This window comes from Gopherus flavomarginatus, chromosome 8, assembly GCF_025201925.1.
Source record: "Gopherus flavomarginatus isolate rGopFla2 chromosome 8, rGopFla2.mat.asm, whole genome shotgun sequence".
NCBI lineage: Eukaryota > Metazoa > Chordata > Testudines > Testudinidae > Gopherus > Gopherus flavomarginatus.
The window spans coordinates 25760319-25780648 of NC_066624.1; the positions used below are offsets into that span (position 1 = coordinate 25760319).

A 20330-nucleotide genomic window follows, 5' to 3' on the forward strand; every position below is an offset into this window, starting at 1 on the left:
AGATCTGAAGAAGCAACTGTTCTTTAAAAGTATCTTACACTGTGGCCTTGTGAACTGCAAAATACAAATAAGTACACACCATCTGCGAGACCCATCTACTTCTACTCCCAAGAGACGTAAAATTATGACTGGGTAACAAGCAACAATGGCACTAAAAACCATTCCTGTGTCAAATAATAATTCCATTGATGCACTGATGACCTTGCAGAAAGTGCCCAGGACCAGCTGATAGAGTAAGTTAAGAAGAATAAATATTTTGCACTGAACCTTAATGAATCTACAGACTCAGCCAACATGGCTTACCTTCTGCGTTATGTGAGATTTGTCAAAGCAGGTACAATAGCTTAAAAATGTTTATTTTACAAAGACAGACCAACTGAAACACTGTCTGGGAAATATTAAAGATCTTCAAATCTGTAGTGGACGAAAGTCTTAACTATGCCACGTCTGTGGGGCGGCTGTGACCAGAAAGAACAGTGAGGTTGCAGCGTGAGTAAAGAAGTGGCACCGGCAGCAATTTGGACATACTGCATGACTCATCACCAAGCTTTGGCATCAAAGAAGCTGCAGTTTGAAGTACACAAGGCCCTCAACATTGTTATAAAAACTGTCAATTTTGTAAAATCCTGGGCATGGAATATGTTTTAATATGCTGTGCAAAGAGATGGACTCTGACCACACTTAGCTTTTGTTTCACAGTGAAGTCAGATGGTTGTCACATGGAAAAGTTTTACAAGGCACCTTTGAATTGCATGACAAAAATCAGGATTTTCCTGCTAGGAAAAACAAGCTTTGAAGGTTACATGTGAAGTGTGGACTTCAGGATGATGTGAGCTGGTGGACTTCACTGGCAAACCTAACATGTTCAGGTCAGAATACAAACACATTAGGTATCAAAGAGAAAAATCAGGGGATTAATGAAGAAATTTTGTTTCTGGAGATGCTACATTGAAAAGATGTTTTCACTGTTATCCGACTTTTAAAAAAGAACAAGGTAAAAGCGATCAAAATGCTATTAAAGGCCAAATGTTAAACTAATTTGCTTGGACTGTACTCCCATTTTGCTGAATATTTTCCTGGGGTTGAATATGCACCTTCAGATGCCAATTGGATTCAAAAACCCTTCTTGGTAACAGTTGATTCCATTTCAAGATCAAGTATTTTGGCTCAAGAAAGTCTTAGAATTACCAAATGATCACACATAGAAGACCACATTTTCAAATTTAAAAGAATCAGGAATTCTGGATTTACATTAAAGGAGAATAAGATGAACTCAGTGATAAATCCATGAAGTGCTGCTTTCATTCACTTCCAGTTATCTCTGAGAGTCTCTATTTTCAGCAACAATTTCTGTGAAAGCGAAACTCAGAAATCATTTCAACTTGGAAACTCTGGTACCCTTAAGAGATTCAACCAAACACTGCTCTACTGTGCACTTCAAGACAGGCCTGTTCTTCGCACTAAAAATCTTAAGCTGTGCCTGAACATGCCAAACAATTCATATTTTCAAATTATAGTTTGAGACACCTGGATTAGACTGGATTATATAATTAAATTGTATATAGTTAAATAAAGTTGAAAAGTCACCAGAACGCCAATGTCCCTCTTGAATCTACTGTCCTGAACACTTGGATCAAATGTCCCAAGTCAGTTAAGTAACAGCATTGGTTCTGGGGAGCTATCACATTTTAAAAGATCTGAAAAGGAACGGCAGTACTAAAAAGTTTGGGAACCATTGAGCAGTGATTCTCAAACTTTTGTACTGGTGACTCGTCACATAGCAGACCTCTGAGTGCAACCCTTCCCTTAAATATATATTAAAAAAGTGTTTTTCATTTATAACACTATTATAAATGCTGGAGGCAAAGCAAGGTTTGGGTGGGAGGCTGATAGCTCATGACCCACCATGTAAGAACCTCATGACCCCCATGAGAGGTTCCAACCCCCAGTTTGAGAACCTCTGAGCTAGAGGGGCTTGTTCTGGTGCATGAAATGTTGTTCAGTCTTCCCCCCACCCGCCACAGAGGTTGGTGGCTTTCTAGCTCTGAACTGCTTGAGTCAGCTCTGGTACAAGAATCCCTGATGTCCCATGGGGGGAAACACAGAGGCCCCGGTTAGGACCCCTGCTTTCAATCCTCATTAATTTGAAGAGTCGACTTCTGCTTGAACTTGACCTGCAGCGACCCTTAACATGGAGAAACCAGTGACCGAGTGCTTCAAGATGTTTGCTCGGGATATGAAAGGCTGACTCGTTCCTTTGCATTTAGCCCCCTCAACTCCCTCCTCTTTTGCCCACTGCAGGGAAACTTGTAGCTCAATCAGATCTTCCTTTGGCTGAGAAGCTGTGGAAAGGACTGAGGTGTGATCTAGCTGAGATTGACAGCTGCCATGCTGGAGAGGGCAATCTGCGTTTGGGCCCCTTGATAGCATGCAGCAGCAATGGCTGGCTGCACATGATGGGGGCCCCAGGAATGAGCTTTTGATTCTCCATTCAAGGCTCTAATAACATCCTGCAGAAGCAAGTGGTGGTTGGGAATTAAGAAGCATGTGTATACAGCATGTGCATGTGTGATTGGGTGGGTAGGGGAGTTAATTTAGAGTTAGACAATGGAATCACAATCCCAGCCTAGAACCTGCAGCTGGAAGTGAAGATGAAGATTAGTCCGGGAATCAAGTGGCAGGCTACTTTGCTGTTGGAAAAATTAGGAAGGATAACTCTCAACGCTGCCACCCCCATACCAAAAACGCCCTGTTTTAAAGCTGTTTCTATCATTGTTTCCAAAACCCTTTGACTCCTCTTGGCACCCTTATAACAATGGAAAAGAGGAGAAACTGAGTCTCATCACTGACTCCCAAACCTTAGGCCTCACCAAACAAGTGTAGTGCTGAGCTGGGAGACATCAGCTGATCTACCCAACAACAGGGGGTAGCAGGGGTAGATTCTCTGACCCCCCATTCTCAGGAGAGATTGAGGAAGGCAGGTAAAAAAAACTGGTGACACTGACTTGCCAACATCTGGTTTCTTCCACCCCTAACTTTGAATTGTTCTTGAAAATTAAATCATAACGAGCTGATTGTAGATGAATTGTTTGAGGCCCTCCCAGCACAAACCACGGCTGCAAAGACATCACACTCTGCACATTCAGATGACCGGTTCAGTTTCTGCTTGCTAGTCACATTAACAGTGCCAACTTTCTATAAGTTCCAAAACCAGCCTCTGCTCCCACCAAGAATTCGAGATGGGCCCAAGCCAAAGTCTAGATTCATACAGTCTCAAAAGTGGATTTGTCTGAAAATCTGTATCTGGCTCTGAATCTTGTAACTTGTGCCCATCTCTACTGCTCTCTGGGCACCAGGTTCTGTTCAATTTAACCAAAAGCAAATGCAGACTCTCCAGGAAGATTTGGATCTGGCTAGCTAAGATGAGCAGCACAGCCCCATGAAGAGCCTGTAAGCACCTACCACAAAGGTAGTCATTGTAACCAGGCAATTGAGGTACTTGTAGCATACAGTTCATGTTGCTCTGGTAGACTCTGTCCCCACTGACTGCTAAGATGAGATATGAGGGCTAAAATAGATTGCTGAATAAGATGTGCCAATTACATGTCTCTGAGCTCAACTCTGGCACCACAGGCTGACCTTTGGTCCAGGCTGCTGATTGGCAAGTTAGCAGCATGTGACAGCAAGCAAGCAAACGGGGAGCCAACGATGCATGAGGTGACAGATGAGTTGTGGCGGGGCTGCTGTGCCCTTTTCCTGCTTTCTTGCTATTGGGTTATAGTGCAGTGTGCCAAGTCGAGTGGAAACAGCAAGGTTCAGGGGAATCCACAGGAGAAAAGAAAGAGAAGCCTAGCTAACAGATTCCAGACACAGCACACTGAACCCCCAACATGACCAAACTGACTGCAGGAGATGAGGTGACTGCAGTGCCCTTGCACACATAAAAAAAAAAAAAGTCAACATATGGAAATAAACCCTTCCCCATTCTTCAGGGCAGATCAAAAAGTCCTATTTACACAGGGGTAGGGGCGTCTCCTTCTTCTAACAGCAATGAAGAGGCATGATCAGATGGACGCATCCAACATGGTCACTTTCCTGAGTCTGTGAGGACCTCCAGGCTTTGGAGAACCTCAGTCCTTTCCCCTGGACATCTTTTATGAAGCAATGAAACAATGTTAAAACTAAGGCAGTACCAGTAATGTTGCAAGTAGGTTTTGTTTAAATGCCAAGATCCTTTGTCAAGGGCTGCTTCTCCAGGCAACTTTGTGGTTAATTTCAACAAAGGCAGCTCCAAGCAGCCAACACGCTTAATTTTAACTTCTGTCCAGAAGGGAAACTGAACAGCTGTTTCCTACACTGGGCCAATTTCTCACTGTTATCCTGAGATCCATCAATTACAAAGTTCTTCCTACTTCCAGAACAAGCCCTTAAAAAAAGGTCTCACACACTGACCTCTTTCCAGCCCCAAAGAGATCACTGAACACATGCTTCAAGGAGGCTGCAAAGAAGTCACTGAACATGGCTTATTCCCCGTCTTGGTCCATTTGGAATTTGAGAAAATACTCCCTGCCCCTTTAACTAAACAAGGGTGTGCTGTGTTTTTTTGAGGGGAGTGGAGGGAAGATGAGGGGTACTTAATTACACAGCATACTGGCAGGATAAGAACCATACACTAACCCAAGAGGCAGCTTACAATCCACTCCTCACCACTGTTCCCTTCTCCTTGATCTCCCACAGGACGGGGCAAGGACAGTTTCCATATGTGTCAACCATGAGCAGGGCCTAAATCAGAAACACGTCCCTACGTACTAAACGTGTCTGTAAACCTCCTCTTGATCCTCTAAGCAAGACAATGAAGTATGCCCTCTTGTGGTGAAGTGAAGACATGCCCTAGCATTGGCCCAGAAAGCTACTACAAGGGAGTTTAATGGGGGAACAAACATCAGGCCATTGAAAGTACATGGAAAGACAGCTGTAAGCTGAGGTAATGAGGAAGAGGAGGGGGAGGACTCACATGTGATGAAGTAGTCCTGCTGCCTCTGGAACTCCAGGCCCATGTAGTTGGGGCTGAACTCCTGGAACTTGATGGTGAAGCGGATCTCCTTCTCTGGCCGGTTGCAAGTCACCAGCACATTGGGATCCATGACAGTGCTGCAGGACTCTGCCTGCTCCCGCTTCACCAGGTACAGCTTGTAGTATTCATAAGGTCTGGAAAGCTCTGCCTTGGGACAGATAATGTCCAGTTTGTCCCCGATCTCCGGGTAGATGACCAGCCCTTTACCAGCCACGAATCTAGAGAGGAAAGAGAATAAAAGATTAGATTCATGTGCCCTATTTGGATGCAGATGAGCAGGGAAGCTCCACATTGTGCACCAGGGCAGCTACAAGTTTCTGCTTGGCTGGGGCAATATTCACAGATTTCATCCTGACCAGAACTGTGTCCCCCTCCCTCCTAGAGGGAAACCTAGAACTTGCCCCAGGTGGAACTCCCACCATTTCCATGCCACAAAACATTTTTTATTATTAAACGAGTTTTCCTTCTCATGACAAATGCCTGCAGTGAGGGCGGAAACTGCCATTATCTGAAGGTTCCCTTCCACCCCCACATTCAGACATGTATCCCCAATGCCAGGGTCACTGCCGGTTTGCTGCCTACAGTACATTATCCAGGGTTCGGTCCAGTCTATTTTTAAATGGAGACTCAGGTGACAGCCCCTCATTCTCCTCACTCTAACCTTCCTGAACAGTCAGTCTCACACAGCTGCCAGGGAGAAGTCTCAATCTCTCGCCACTCCCAAATCTTGATATGCCACAATATGGGTAGCACAGTGCCTAGCCTAGGAGAGAACGACGTTGTTGCTGCTGGGACCACTTGCTCTCTTCATGGAGTGGAGTACTGTAAAGACGGTGCTCTTTGTGCCCAGGAGCAGAACACAGACAGCCTGCTGGGTGAAGGGAGGAGTACCTTGTCCAGATTTCCATGACTGGGAAGATGTGGTTCTGCCACTGGGTTTCATTTAGAGGAGGAGGATTAAGTGTGGGGGGGTGGGGGAGATGAGAACTGGTGAGTGTGAAGAGCTCCCTCCCACACCCTCACTACCAATGGTATTTTTACTGCTGAATAGGGAAGGGAAGCAGAGCTCTAATTCAGCAGGGTGCCTCCTGCCAACACAGCAGTTGCCTCCAAGTCCTAAACTCGCAGCATGCCCAAGGGAGGATTGGACAGAAAATGGCAAGGAGGGTAAAAGCTATTCAGGGCTGGAAGGCAGACCATTACCAAGCAAGAGGAAAGAAGGCAATGTGGCTAATACACAGGCTCCATTATTACAGGGCAATTACTCAGCTGAATTTTAAACAGCAATTAGAGAATTGAGGCAACAGAGAGAGGAGGGGCAGGACATCTATTTAGCATAAGCAGCATAATCTCTCCTTGATGGACGATAACCTAGGAACATATATTAACCAAAATTTTTCTCTGCTGTGTAGCCATGTAATCTGATGTAATCTGGGTGCTCTGAGAATTGGATGGAGCTTAAAGATGGGCTACATTTCCATTCATTTCTCCTGCCCCTCCCAGATTTAATCAATTCCTTCCCCCCCAAATTGCTAACCGGAAGACATCACTCTGAGTATATGCCCAGATTCTATTCTCTCCTCCTCCATCCCAAAGAGATTTGCACAAGTCAAAACTATAGGTGTCAAAGAAACAAGATCAGACATACAAGATCAACCTGTTCTGTGGCTCTCAAACAAGTCTTAGCAAGAAGTCAAAGGGCTGAAGCCAGAGCCAGCAGCCTGGTCTTCAAAATTCCCATCACATGAGCTCCACAGAGAGGATTTACAGGCCAAGCTTAGAGGAGGCAGGCAGGAAAGATGAAGTCTGAGCCCACACCCTCTTGGCGAAGATTCCAAGTTACATTCCAGCTGCAGTTAAGGCAAAAGACAGCCAAAACAGATCTCACCTGCATCTACTGCTTCAGAGACTGGAGTATCCTGATTCTAATTGCCATTGCCCTCCCTTCCCCAACTAGCCCAACAAAACAGGGTGAGGCTATGGGCAGCAGGGACATTTACTTTTGATAAGAGCACCCCACAGAATTTGATTCAGTAATTTGCATTGTATCCGTATCTGCCCAAACTCTTCCCAGCAGCTAGAGCTCCGCAGCAGCTGGAACTTAACCTGCCCAGTCAGAGTTCCAGTGGGTGGCTGACTTCCCATGGGCCTTATGGGGGACCTACAGCTAAGCTACTGGGAACTTGTTAGCTACTGAGGTTCTCTCACCTGTCTGATTCCAATACCAATAGCACATATCAGTTTAGCTGATGCACTTTTACCATGTAAGCTGTGCGGAAGTAATGAAATTTAATAAAAGCTATGACTCCTAGAACAAAAGATACACAGTAAGCTTAAAAGGGCAAGAAACTGAACACCTAGGTGACTGAGCTCTGTCACTGTAAACTGCAAATACTGAGAAGAAAAGGAGGTGGGGAAAATGGCTATTGCACTAGAGTTTCCAGCGCCTCACAAGGCATGAAGTGAATGATGCAGCTGTGTTCCAACTCATCAGAGCTGCTGGCAGGTAAGCTAGATCTGGCCCTCAGAGAGGTCACCTCACAGCTATGCCACTTGTCTGCCAGCCAGAATGCTTTTTCCAAGGTGCTGCAAGTGATAAAGGCTTGCCCACCCACCATCTGAGCTCTGAGGCAATCCCCTGAACATGCTTACATCTTGTACAGAACTGCCCCTTCTTTACCCACCCTGTGACAGGCCACATGTGTGCACATTTGATCCAACAAGTAAACACTTGAACACACACAGGTTTCCACCCCAGGAGGAAGCAGGATCTAACATCCACCTCTCCAAAGTTAGTCTGACTCACACATTTGCTGGCGAGATAACTCCGAGTGATTCAAATTCCCTACTTCAGCCTCTGCCGGCTCCTTTCTAACCAAAAGATTCCAAGCAGAAAGCTACAGACAAAGCAAAGCAGAAGCCTTGGTTTTGGGGCAAAGGAGGAAGAACACTACATATTTCCCACCTCAGTGGGACCCCAGCATAACACTTTCTCCAGAGAGGTCTTTGCAGTGACACGAAGCCCCTCAACAATACCCTATCTACCCAAATGGCACCATGCAATAGCCATATAATTATGATGAAGGTGTAACAGGGTGTGGTCTCAAACAAGATTAAACTGAGTTATGAAGACATTACCTTTGATTTTTATATTTCCTCTATGTCACTATAGGACAGAGTTAAGGTTTTTTGGGTGCCCTAACTGCATACCATACCTCAACATGTTTGGATTTCTAATATAGTTTGAACCTTTTTATTTCTTGAGGATAATCGCAAAACCACTGTAATGAATATACCCTGAAGTACTTACTTACACACTCAAGTCTTAGCATAGCTTTTAGCTAGGAATTTCTTCAGTTACATTCTCTGAGTTTCGTATTTGCTGTTCATATGTGAAATTACTAATCAAACCACGTGATATTTCTAATGATTTAAAATACACAGTATGTACCTGAACACTTAAGATTTTCAGCTTTCAGAGCTATATCCAGATCCATCACTTTGCTCTAGCTCAGGAGGTGCTAGAGGGCCACATCTGGGAATAGAAAGTGTGTGGTGGGCCATGAATGCTCACAAAATTGGGGTGTGGGTGGGGACTCTGGGTTGGGGTGTGGGGGCTCTGGGTTGAGGATGAGGATTTTGGGGTGTATGGGGGTGCTCCAGGCTGGGATGAAGGGGTTTGGAGGGCAGGAAGGGGGGGATCAGGGCTGGGGCAGGGGTTTGGGGCATGGGATGAGAGGTTTGGGGTGCAGGAGGGTGCTCCAGGCTGGGATTGAGGGGTTTGGAGGGCAGAAGGGGGATCGCGGAGGGGCAGGGGGGTGGGGCACAGGCTCCAGGCAGCACTTACTTCAAGCAGCTCCCAGAAGCAGCAATATGTCCCTTCTCTGGCTCCTATGTGGAGAGGCAGCCAGGAGGCTCTGCACACTGCCCCGTCCGCAGGCACCGCCCCTGCAGCTCCCACTGGGAGCTTCAGGGGCAGCATGCAGAGTGGAGTCCTCTGGCTGCCCCTATGCATAGGAGCCAGAGGGGGGCCATGTTGCTGCTTCCAGGGGCCGCACGGAGCAGTCTCTGACCCTGCTCCCCAACTGCAGCGCCACTCCCTAGGCCCCACTCCCCAGCGGAAGCTTGAGGGCCCAATTAAAACAGCTGGCGGGCCAGATCCGGTTCATGGGGCATAGGTTGCCGACCCCTGTTGTAGCTGCTTTATTTCACTCAAGCAATGTAAATCAGCCAAACCATAGTGGCCACGGAAACTGGGTTTACATCTGCTTTGCAGCATCAGACAGCCACCAAGCACCAACTATACCCGTTTTGCCTCATGTCCTGTCCCCCACATGCCTATATGCACATGCATTCACTTTTCCTCTCCTTCCCGCTCCCCTCATATTTCCCCAAACCATCACCCCTCTCCATTTGCCCCTTCCACATAGCTTTGATGAAAATTAAATAAGTAGGAATAAGGGGAATTTGTTGACTTTTTCATAACAGAATTCTCTCTCAAGCAAAGACTGAAAATCTTCAAAGAAATTCACAAAGAACTGAATACTTTCAAAATGGCTGTCAACTTCTATTGTTCTCAAAAAAACTGAAACCACAGGTTGCTGTCAGTTAAGATGCCCTTTTCCAAAATGGCCAACAACTCTTATTGTTTCAATAGCAGTTCCCCAAGCTGCTTTCAGGGAAGATGGCGGCTCCTAATCTATAACGAGGCAGAGAAAAGCAGGCAAACTGTGGGAACTATATTTGATAAGGGGTAGCTTATGGTCTCCATTCTGCTGAGAATAGCAAATGGCAGACATTTTGGAAGAGGTCAGTTCTTCATGTAATTCTCTGAAATAAAGTTATTCTTCACGCTCTGCTGAAGTTTTTCAGTTGTGAACAACAGCAGGAAAAAAAAATGTACTATTAGCCCTGAAGAAATTCATATGTGGCCTATACAGAATGTGGTAGTGAGTTTTAACCATGTGACATTTGAAGAGTGCATTATTCTAGTAAGCTCACTTGGGGGGCTAGGGGGCCACAGGAGGGGATCTGACACACAGGGTGCCCAGTCTCCCCAAGGACCCATTTATAAATTAATTTGATCTAAAATTAAATGAACAGATCTACTTGTAAATTATCAGAAAATTCATTCTGTGCCCTAAGAGTATGTGCTGTAACCTCAGGGAGGATCAGCTGTATTTTTCATACATAAAAAGGCTGAGTTCATTTCATTAAAATGCACAACTCAATTCAGCCTTAACTATGGAGCCATGACATGCAACTCCACAATAAAGCACTTCGGGATGCAGGCAGTACGTACTAGGGTAAAGTAGATTAAGATATGGAAGATAGGCACCTGAGAAAACAGTAGAAGTGGCAAAGCATTGTGTAAGGGGACCATTCCCCCGCTTACAACTGGGTAGGAGGGTAGCAATAAGAGTACAGATCAGTTGCTTGAAGTGCTAATCCACCTACCCATCCAGGATATAGCTCAAATGGCACCAATCAGTACAGACTAGCTTGGGAAATATGACTGGGCCCACCTTATGGCCCCATGGAAAAATCAAAGACCTGGATTGTGATCTACAAATGTCTCCTCCCCACATGGTTACACTCTCTTGTGCCATTTGGATTGGAAGGACTTGGGAGAAGACAACAAGCATGTAAAGCCTAAGAGCACCCTCTGGCTGCCTATCCGTGCTGATGCACATTAGTGCTATCATCCAATTGGAGAACAGTCTTGTACGTCAGCAAAGCCAGGGCAGAAAACAGGATTCTCAGTGAGAGTGGACCCAGCACAGAGACCCAATATTTTTTAATCCAGTTCCCCCCCCTCCAAAACTGCAGCTTTTAACTTTATCTTCCCATATTTAGAATTTGCAAGCACTCTGCATTAGACTTCACAGTGAAGTCTTAAATTAGCTGGCAGCATTCCCTGCTTTGAATTACTACCTTTGGATCCCCCAAACTGACCGAAGGGCAAAAGCCAGGTACTGCCACATAAAACTGCAGCACCAAGGGAACCCAGGACCTTCGTAGGTCACTCACAAACAAAACCCGTAGCCTGGAATCCACTAACCCCAGCCAATGATACCGAAGAGCACTTGTAGTCTTAACCCTTTCACTGCAAATCCTTCACTGCACCTGCTGAGCTGCTGCATTCCTTAAACAGCCCATGGAAACCAATGAACAGGCCAGCCCAGCAGGCAATTTCAGTTATTCTTGTTTTGAGGTAGAGTGCACACACAAAAAATACACACACCTGTTTTCAGTGGCCATCCAAGGGACCAGGGCTAGCAAAACAAATAAAAGTAAGCTGCCTAGAAGAGGCTGCCCTAAGAAAGTTATATTTGAAACTATAGAATTCTTTAAAGAGAGGCCTTCTAAGGAGATTTCCCATTAGAAGTGAGGCCTTTACTGCAGCTCTTACTAACATACAGCATTTTCCATCTCAAGACACTTAAAAGGTACATATCCCAATGTTGCAGATGGGGAAACAGGCTCAGAGATAAAGTGTGATTACCCTAGCTTTAATAGAAGATCTATATTCTTTCATCCCTGCAACAAAAAGGAGTCATAGAGATATGGGGAAGGAAAGACGCAGGATCTGTTAGGCACCCATCAAATTTCAAGGTAGTGAAGAGAAGGGCAGACACTGATTGCCCACTGCATGCAATCCCTCTACAAGAAGGCGTGGCTTTTTGATGCAGGATCCCCCTGATCAGAGAGCCTCTTTGTACCATGACCAGACTGATAGTCTGACTAATCAAGCAAATTAAAGCAGAATCCACAGAAGACTGAAGCATGTCCTCAGCTACAGTCCTCCTCTTGGCACTCCTCCACACAGCAAAGTACCAGCGGAAATCGTCTCCTTCTATTCACAACTTATTTCCCCCTTAATTTCCCCACGGCTTCCCAAATCACACTGCCCCCTTTGGGGTAGTCTGGGGCACTACATCTTGAGATGCAACGCAGAATGCAGCAGGAACCAGGCGGGGGTGGGCAATCACTGGTGTAGAGCAGTCGCTTCTTCACTGTGTCCCTCCTCCCACTCCCACCCCACAAGTGTATTCTGGGAGTGCCTGTCCACTCTAAAGCCATGCAGTTAGCAACAGCCTCCCTACAGGTCCCACCACATTTGGTTCCATAAACCAGACTTAAAACAAATGCTGGCCTCTAGGCCAGCCCTACTGTGAGGAAAGGGCGCACAAATAACTTAGCAAAAGCAGCAAAGAGTCCTGTGGCACCTTATAGACTAACAGACCTTTTGGAGCACGAGCTTTCGTGGGTGAATACCCACTTCATCGGATGTGAAGTGGGTATTCACCCACAAAAGCTCATGCTCCAAAATGTCTGTTAGTCTATAAGGTGTCACAGGACTCTCTGCTGCTTTTACAGATCCAGACTAACACGGCTACCCCTCTGATAAATAACTTAGTAGTTTTGCATGGCTTTCATGGGGCCAGCATACTTCAGAGGAAGCAAACATTTATAGGGAAATATAAAAGTACAGGGTGCTGCAAAAAAACTTCTGCTCTGAGGGACAGTTTGAGGGCACCGGCTGGAATAATCCCAGTTACTACCAAAAGAGCCAAACACTCAACTGATGCAAATCATGAAACTGTTATCATGCTTTGATTGGCTGTATCTCCTTTTGTTTGAAAAATGAAGTCCTTTATGAACTTGGAGCCTCACAACCACAAGAGATGGTTAAATAACTCCTTCATCTGCCCCCAAATACCAGCTTTTTTGTGACTGGAGTATTGGGCAATGGGCCAGTTTGTTCACTGTCAGACAGTTGCTCAGTGTGGGAGCCCATTCCACTGCAGATTATGCCACAAAGGCTGGTACATCATTGATAATAAAACCTTCCCAGTTGCTCTCAGCACCACACTAGAGATCCACCCCTCAACTCTCACATCCACAGATTCCCTTGAAGTTCCTCTCCCAGCCCAGCCTTCTCCCCACACCACAAGAGATGGTGGAGAGGATGTCTAGTTTTAATTTTACAGTCAGGTAACAGAGTTAGTCATTAACTGGAGATAGCACAGACTGAAACAGCTGCTAAGAATCTTTTCTTGGTTGTGGGAAAGTTGAGGCTAGTCATTTCAGTTCAATAAATCTTTACGGGCACAGCAAGTTGCACAAGTTTTCAAAAATACATCAGGATGGGAGCATTCATGGTATTTATTTGCATCGTTAGCAGGAGGACTATTTACTCTAAGGCCCTGGAGTTGACTTTTGGATAGAACTCTTGTTACTGCCCCCCACCCTGAGACCCACAAAGCCTCTCCCGTGCTGGGCCACTGAATGTTTCAGTAAGCCAGCCAGCTGGCCCTCAATGGCCAGAGTACAAAGGCAGGTTTCGCTGTGGTTCTTCTTGCAGGGCACATACAGAAGTCTGTTTGCTGAGTGAATTCCTTGCTCTGCAGGTTCCTTGGGAGCTATCAGGTGGCAGCATCCAATTTCCTCATTGTTTCGGGAGGTGTTTTCTGATGGGAAAGGTGAAAAGGGTATTTGTGAGGCTTGTAAACCGATTCCTCAGAGTTGGGTAAACAAGGAGAGCTCTGTTGGCAGCAGGCCTCAGGGAGTCAGAAAGATGCCCAAGCTGAGAAACTAAATTAAAGAGCAGTCCACTCTCTGGGAGAGGGGGGCCTCAGTGGCCCCCCGCAGTAGAGTCCAAAAATCAAAGGCTTCCATTGCAAGCAGACAAGGCTGCAGAGGCCAGTCAGCATGGCAGATAGGCAGGAGGAGACCAGTCAATGCTTTCTGCCTGGCTCAGTGCACTCACCAATGCAGGGTTAATCCAGACTCTCTATACAGAGTTTTAAAGATCCAAAAGGCTTAAGTGGAACCTGACCTTATGGCATGAGTACTAGAAATGGCCTGTTACTCCTTTGGCTCCAGTGGTGCCCAGTATAGATGGTGCTTTGAGTATTCTAACACCACTAAGGTAATTCAACTGAAGAGAGAAGGGTGTTGGGTGGAGAAGGGATATTCCCCCAAAACATGCTGCTGGAAGCTGTAGCTGGATTTAAATAGTAGTTTGCCCCTTGGTCCTAGCATGATGCATCTGAGCATGGATTTAAAGCAGCAGTCACCTAACACAGTGAATTCATGAAGTGGAAGACTAAGATGGACTGCAGACTGTCCAAATCCCCCCACCTGAAAATCCTAGGGAGTGGTTTGGGACATATGCAAATCCAAGTGTGACAGATAATCCCTGCTTAGTTCTCCAAAGGAGGAGACAGGGAATCCCAGAGCACAGAGAGGCTGGTGGAAATTGTCTGGCGCAGCCGCGTGGGAGAGAGTCAACAGTAAGTATGCTCTTGCGAAGGGGCCAGAGCAAAACATGGAGGTGGCACTCTTTACCATGTGAGAAACATGCCCAAGAGTGATCACTATCTCTGCAACTTAAGCACACCATAGCAGCAGGTGTGACTGAGCAGATGTGGCTCCATCCAATTCACTGGTGGGATCAGCTATCCAACTACATCAGAGAAAATCTCAGAAAGCATAGCTCCTAACACCAGCTCAGAGCCTGGACCCTCCCCAGCAGGTGCCCCCAAGCACAGCCCTGCTTCCTCTGTCTCAGGACAGAGAAAGTTAAGTTGTTGGATACAGTCAGCTGGTTTTCCAGTCTTGCTGCAAACAGATCAGTTGTCTCCTTGGAAGAAAAAAATCTGCTCCTTCAGCCACAAGGTTTACTGCAGCCATGGCTCAAGCACATAGGAGACTGCAGGAAGCTGAAACAGGAACAGCACGCTAGAACAGAACATGTGAAAACACGTCCTATCTCCAAACCCCTGCTTGGACCAGCCTTGAGTCCCTACATTTGAAATGCTAGAGCCTGTCATGGCAATTGGGCATATATTCAGACCAGGGGCCAGCCACACAATAACTTGAGTTCTTAAGCACTAAAATAATCAAGCCTAGCTAACATGAATGGGTTCTCAGAAAGGACTTGGAAGTGATCGGTGCAAGCAGCACCATTCTGTCTGCTACCTGGAACTTAACAAGGGTTATACAAAGCAGCAAGGAGCTAAGAATCCAACTAAGATAACAGGTTCGCTTAACCCCAGAACTAAGGAAGGAATCTGCTGAGTGAGCGAGTCCTTCCCCCACACCCAGACCCTTTTTTATTTGGTATGGCCATGTCTAGACTAGGAACACACTACACTTTAACATGACCTAGCTAGCATGTTTTAAATAATGTTTTTCAACACTTGTGTAGCACAAAAAGGATACATCAGCTTTAGAAAAATGCCAGCTGATCAGGAAATCTGCCCTTAGAGGGATCCCAGAGTGACCGCGACAGCTAACCTGTGTTTAATTTTAACACACGCATCGTTTGTGAGCTCTTTGGGGCAGGAACCTGGGGGGGGGTTGTTTTTTTGTTTTTTTACAGGTCTGAAATGCAGGGCACACTCATGGATAGTATATGTATTCCCACATTTGCACTTCTCTGAAGAAAACAGATCTGCATTTAAACATACGTCTCCTTGCATAAACTGCTGTACAGTTCTAACTCTGGCATGCACAGAAGATGATATATGGTCTTCTAATTTCTTCAAAGAAATCCCAAACCAGTAGTATATTGCCAAAGGACATCTACTTTTAGTTCTCATATGTATGTGCAGTTAAGGCTGCATGGTAGTTTAGGAAGTCTTGTGTGTTTATGTGTTGTGGAAGGAGGATAGTCTTAAGAGTGAATATGTTTTATGTTGCTGTAGGTAGAGAGAAGTGTGGGGCTGTTAATAACTATCTGTAAGCTTTTTAGTGTAGAGACTATAAACGGAAGTGAACAAGCAAACAGGTCTTACAAAGAACAATGACAGTGTAGTGAAAAAAGCAGCAGCTGAAGCAGGTGTTCAACTCTGAAGAAATGCTGACATTAGACTGAATGCAGTCATTGCAACTTGGTGAATCTGCTGTCATGTGTGAGAGACATAGGATATTACCAAGGAAAGAACGTTGTCATTAGTTAACACAATGCTTTCAAATTGGCAATGCTGAAGTCAACATTAGAGAGAATGCGGCCACTGGAATTTGACAAATCTGCTGCAATGTACAGACACAGGTTATTGCCTAGCAATCAGTTTCATCATATTCATGTGGTGCTTTCAAATTGGCACAGCTCAAATGAGTTATGAAATAGTCTTCCTCCACTCAAATTCCAAAAGAGAAATGTAACTACTATATAGATATTCAGTAATCTAAACTGGAAGTGCAGTGCAAGATCACCATGTGCATTTATTTTTGCAAAAGGGTTCTGAAAAAAGTGAAATGCTAGAGACCCAATTTCAAAAATCATCTGTTATTTCCAAAATATTTGTAAAATATGTTACTCCCCTACTACCTCCAACTTCACAGAAAATTAAAAAACCTTCCTACATTATTTTGCAGGTTTCTTTTTTTCCTGGAATAATAAAGAATAATTGCTCAATGATTTATTTTCCCATTAAACAATTAACTGATACAACCGTAACAACTGTGGCTTTGCTATTACTCCACCATAAGTTCCCCACCTCTAGAATCAATCCCTGCTTCCCCAGGCTCACAACCACTGGCTACAGGAAACTTTAGCGTTCTTCACGTCTTCCCTCAGAGGGAAGAATCCTCCAGGATCTGCATAAATTGTGAGATTGTTCCTTTCTCCAGAGGACATGTGCTCCTCCTGGAGCCCACAACTGCTGCCCAGCTCTATACAGTGCAGTCATCGCAACCTTGGTTTATTCTGGCCTACTAAGATCAAGGGACTCATATCAGCAGATTGTGGTACACTGGATTAGGCAGTAGCACAGTCGAGTAGAGACTGGGAATGACAGTCCTGGCAAAAAATAAAAACAAAAACCTGCATAACCAGATTTAGAACAAACCAGAGAGGAATGACGGGGCCAGATGGACCTTCTGTCACCCAGAGTAACCTGAAGTTTGGTTTGTGACACCTGAGTTCCTTCTTCACGGAGAAAGTCACAAATTAACCAGAATCCAAAGTACAGAGCTAAATGGAAAGCCCTGCCCACCCACCTCATCTATCTTGAGGAATTACAAAGTCCATCAGTTCTGCTCACAAGGACATTTTTACAAGGTGGTTCCCCAGTAAGGCATACAAGACACTCTTACTTTGAGGGCCTCTCAATGGAGCTAACAGCTTTTGTCATATCATAAGTCTCCCACCTTCCCTTATGCCTCAAAAGGACCAGTAAACTAGGACACAGGAATTCATACAGAATTAGACTAATGGTCCATCTTAGTCCAGTGTCCTGGATGTCAATGTCCTGTATCAGATGTCTTAGCGAAACATGCAAGAAACACCAGAGTGGAAACTTAAGCTCTTCAACTCAGTGATATCCTGTGAAAGTGAGTTCCACAAGATAAAAAAAAATATCGTCATCAGTTTTACCTCTGTTGCCTTTTTGTTAGGCTTAGCTGTTCACTATGAGAAATTGTAAACAGCAGCACCTGATTCACCATCTCTATACCATTTATTAGTTCATATATTTCTGTCACATTCCCTTTTATCATTTTTCTGCTTTCTAAACAGCACTAAATCTTTTCCCTCTAACCTGAGAATGTATAATTATTTTCCATTGTCTTTCTATAGACTTTTTCTATTTCTGCTAGGTTATCCTTTTGCGTTCACAAACTTGTCTTGACAACCTTAAGTTCTCACCCAATGACTTCTTAATTCCTCCAGTTTTTGGAAGGAAATCTATCATAGACTTTATTAAAATCCAAACAGATTCTGTCCAACACTTCTGCTTTATCTATTAGCTTGCGACTTCCTGAAAGAATTCTAATAGACTGAAGGAGCACAATTTTCCTTAACAGAAGCTGTGATGCCTTGTCCTTATTGTAACTGAGTTTATCAAGTAGTTTACTCAGTCCTGAAGTAAGGCTAACTGGTCTGAAATTCTCAGAATCATTTCTAATGCCTTTAACGATAAGCACAGTATTGGCTAACCTCCAATCCTCTGATTTTAATGATAGATTACATCTTGTTAGCTGCTCAGCCACTTTACTTTAAATGCCTTCAAAATTCTTGGATGAATACCATCTGGTCCCTTTGAGTTATTGCAGTTTAACCCATGAGTTTGTTCCAGTACATTTTTACTCACATATACATATACACAAACACCTCTATTTGACGGTCTCTCATATTTATTATCTGCAAAGCATAGGTACACGGTAGGCAGCCTCCTCAGCACCTTTTTTTATGCAGACTGATAAGGAAGTGATGTAGCATCTCTATAATGTCACTTTTCCGACTGCTCCCTTTACTCCCTGATCAGCCAGCCGATCTCACAGACTTTCCACTTCTGATGCACTCAAGGAATTTATGTCTATAACTACTTAGTCTTCAAATTTCCTCTTTGTACTTTTCTCCAGCCTCCATTTTGCCTGCCCTTACCATTCCTGTCCTCTGCCATCAATTAGGATGGATTTCTACTTTCTGAAGGATGACTTTTTGGCTTAATTTAATTCTTTTATATTGCCATTTAGCCATGCTGTTTTTCTTTCCTTTGCCATCCTGTTTCCTTTTTTGTCTAGGGGGAAGTTTTGCCTCCAAGATGCTTACAATACTGTATGCTTTTGAGGCCTCTATGCTAATTCCAAAATTTTGATTAACTTTTATTGTTAAATTCTTTCTAGCCAGCTTCCTCGTTTCCTTGGTTATTTTGTCCCTACCATACCAAAATTGGGAACTTCCATCCATCCCCTCCCACAAAAGAAGTTAACATCCTCACAAACCCCAAATTACAGCTACCCAGCAGGTGACCATGTGCATGCAGCAAGCTCATGAATATTAATCGGTGCTATTAGCATAACCATATGGCCTTGGGAATGTGTCCCTAAAGGGAAAATGTGTGATGGCTGAAGGGGGAGGGATATTGACTCAGACAGATGCCTTCAGCTTGTCTAATCTTTTCATGTCCAAGGGAGGAGAATCCCCACACACCGTATTTCACGCCATACTGTATAGAGCACTCTAAACATGTCATCTCTTTACACGCTTTGCTCCAAGTCCACCACCACAATACCACCTTATTTGCATACAAACAGTGGCTCAAAGGAAAGCTTCCACTCCTCCTCCCGTCCCCTAGATCCCACCCTGGAGCCCATTTTAGAAGCTATGCCTCGTGGATTTTATGTTCCTCTTGATAAACAGCTAATCTGAGCAGCAGATGTCAATAAACACAGAATGTAAACTTCACGTGCCAGGCACTTCTCAATGCAGGGCGATTTAGAGAGACATGAGATCCAGGGAACTCAGCCAGGCCAAGGCTCCATTGACAGGGCCAGCTTTCCACAGCGACAAGTGAGGAGGGAAACGAGGGAGGGAAGATTCTGTAAAAGCACCACGCAGTGGACAAAGAATGCAGCACACAAAGATGTGAGATAAAGAGTCTTTGAACAGCTGCTGACAGCGAGGCAATAAGCTCTCAAGGGAGATTCATACAGCTAGAGAGCACCACATCCCTAATTTGTTACATAGGGCAGTATGGTCTAGTTGAGAGCATGTTAGCAGGTAGGAAAATATAGTTTCTACTCACACATCTCTCGCTGGCTCACTATGTGACCTTCAGCAAATCATTCTGGCACAAGCTGTGTCAATTTCTCCCCCTGCGAGATGAGTATCATTCTTATCCCCATTTCTAACCACTCAGATGCTCAGGTGAAGAGTGCTATAAATGTTCAATGTTTCATCACGTAGAAAACACCCCGCTGTTCACAAGGAGTAGCTCTGCCTTTTATGCTCTCTGTGAAAGTACTGAGCTGGCGCACAGGCCTGGAGAGAAGAACCTGGACAGACAAGCCATTGATTTGTGATAAGATGTGAAGAGGTATTTGGGGAAGAATCCAGTCTCTCACTCCTCATCAGGGAAGATCAATTTCGTTATACATAAGCCTCCATTTCTCCACCTAGAATGTTTCCAGGAGAGGAGATTCCACAGCCTCCCTGAGGTGCTTGTTCTGCTGCTCCAAGTTCTTCATGCAGTTTGAAAGTATTTCTTAATATTGAACTTAAACTCTTCCAGAGGAAGAATGAAAATGCCCCACCCATGTTACTTGTAACATCCCTGCTCCACATTTGCAGGTAGAGGAGAGCCTGGGAGGATAAACTGGGCATCTTCAGCTAGAGTAACAGCCATTGGCAGCATAAGCCTTAGAAGAATGAAGTAACCCTTGTTAGTGGAGGCATAGAGGCTTATGCTGAGCTATTACAAAACCTGAAAGGATGACAGTCCAGCTCATGCTCTGTCAGCAC

General features: G+C 44.8%; 1 protein-coding gene across 1 annotated transcript in view; it reads right to left on the minus strand.

The window, feature by feature from the left end:
* EFNB1 (ephrin B1) overlaps positions 1-20330 on the minus strand; it is a 128455-nt gene that overhangs the window by 44564 nt on the left and 63561 nt on the right. The window contains exon 2 of the mRNA XM_050964694.1: positions 5015-5292. Coding sequence (XP_050820651.1) covers positions 5015-5292 — 278 coding nt within the window. The remainder of the gene's footprint in view (positions 1-5014; positions 5293-20330) is intronic.